Source organism: Sceloporus occidentalis, unplaced genomic scaffold (assembly GCF_023333645.1).
Source record: "Sceloporus occidentalis isolate IW3139 unplaced genomic scaffold, rSceOcc1.0.p SCAF_5, whole genome shotgun sequence".
Classification (NCBI taxonomy): Eukaryota; Metazoa; Chordata; class Lepidosauria; order Squamata; family Phrynosomatidae; genus Sceloporus; species Sceloporus occidentalis.
In genome coordinates this window covers 38,120,983-38,122,516 of record NW_028316985.1, presented here as the reverse complement: position 1 = coordinate 38,122,516, position 1,534 = coordinate 38,120,983, and the positions used below count along the sequence as shown (strand labels likewise).

General features: G+C 37.5%; 1 protein-coding gene across 1 annotated transcript; it reads right to left on the bottom strand.

Moving 5' to 3' along the window:
- Positions 1–365: 365 nt before the first annotated feature.
- Positions 366–1,236, bottom strand: SMIM45 (small integral membrane protein 45). Its single transcript, XM_089523739.1, has 2 exons — positions 1,183–1,236; positions 366–577 (listed from the first exon to the last, which is right to left on the bottom strand). The coding sequence occupies exon 2, from the start codon at positions 570–572 to the stop codon at positions 366–368; it is 207 nt and encodes a 68-aa protein (XP_089379865.1). The 5' UTR covers positions 573–577; positions 1,183–1,236.
- Between the last annotated feature and the right edge of the window lie 298 nt (positions 1,237–1,534).

The following is a 1,534-nucleotide window of genomic DNA, read 5'->3' as shown; positions in this document are numbered from 1 at the left end:
TGGTGTACTCCTGGAGAAGGCTAAAGTTCTTGTAGAAATGTGGCCATTCACATCAAGGAAACAGAAATGGTCATCTATGGATGATCAAACATTCTAAAAGAATGCACAAATCTTAGGGGCAGTTATTTAAAGACAGAAAACTGGAGTTTTGAGATGACATCATCTAGAAAGAAGCCTTGCCTTAGAAATACAGATGGCAACAAAGAGTACTTTTAACAGAAACTCACATCAGCAAGGAATGAAGTTATGATCTGACCACATCATTTGCAGTGAAAATCATCCTGAGCAAACCATACCTCTCACTGTAATTTGAAAAAGAACATTGACTTTGTATCTTCTAAATACTTTTGCATCTCTACTAGATACTAGACTTCAGGCACCCCAAATGCAAGGTTATCTCGTATCATCAAGGTTTTCCGAAGGTCTCGTTCCATGATTGGCCGTTGCGTTCTCCATTTGTGTGCTTCCTGTAGTCCTGGCTCAAAGTAGTATATGCAGGCTCCAAAGCCCACCAAGATCAGGATTGATATCATCAGATACATTGGCACAAACCAATCCAAGAAGTGAGGCATGGTTTCTAGACAAAAAAGAAGATATATTTGTTATTGGTATTGTATTTAGAAAAGTATAAAATCTAACTAAAAAGCTAAGCATTAGTTGTATAGAGTTCAGAATGAAATGTAAAATTAGTTTTGTTGAAGTTTGTAAGGTTTACCCTGAGTGTGTGAGACAAAACACCTTTTTACGCCTGGAGGCACTGTATAGAAAGGTTGACCTATACCTGGAGGTAAGGTGCAACTTCAGCTGACATTATCCTTTCTGACCCTCCCTTCATGAGTTTGTTTTGTCCACTTCAAGAATGATCCACACAAGGTTTATCACAATTTCTCTCCCTCAGCATCCTGGCCATTCCCAGCAAGATGCACTGAGAAGGAAGGAAGGAAGGAAGGAAGGAAGGAAGGAAGGAAGGAAGGAAGGAATTGAATTTGTAGCTAGGATTTTTTATTGTTGAATTGGTCTTACTGATTTAGTCATAACTATAACTTTTAATTTCTGTTTCTTTTCTTCTATCCCTTTTAATCAGTGCTTCCATTTGAAGACCTTTTATCTAGCACAATGCACTGTGATTATGCTAGGGTTGTCAAAGAACAATCTTTGCCCATTGAGACAGTAATGGCTTACTTTGAACAAGTGAGTTTTCTTTTCTCAAATTGCTTGTTATTTTTCTGTCACTGCATTCCTGAGAGGAAACATAAAATAATAAGATATTGTAATAAATCAAACATACATGCATACACCTCTTTATCAGTTTTGAATATTAAGAATTTTACATATTCATCTGTAATTAAAAGATTTTGGGTTTTTAGTCCAGGTTCAGAGCTAGTCCCACATATTTTGATTCTTGGGGCAATAAACAAGATGAAAGTCCTTCTCATTCCACATACAAGAAGTAACTGGATTGGCAGTTGAGTCCTTCTTCCAGCCTTGCAGTAGGAAAGCAACCTCCACCACACCTGAAGGCAGCAAAATAGGT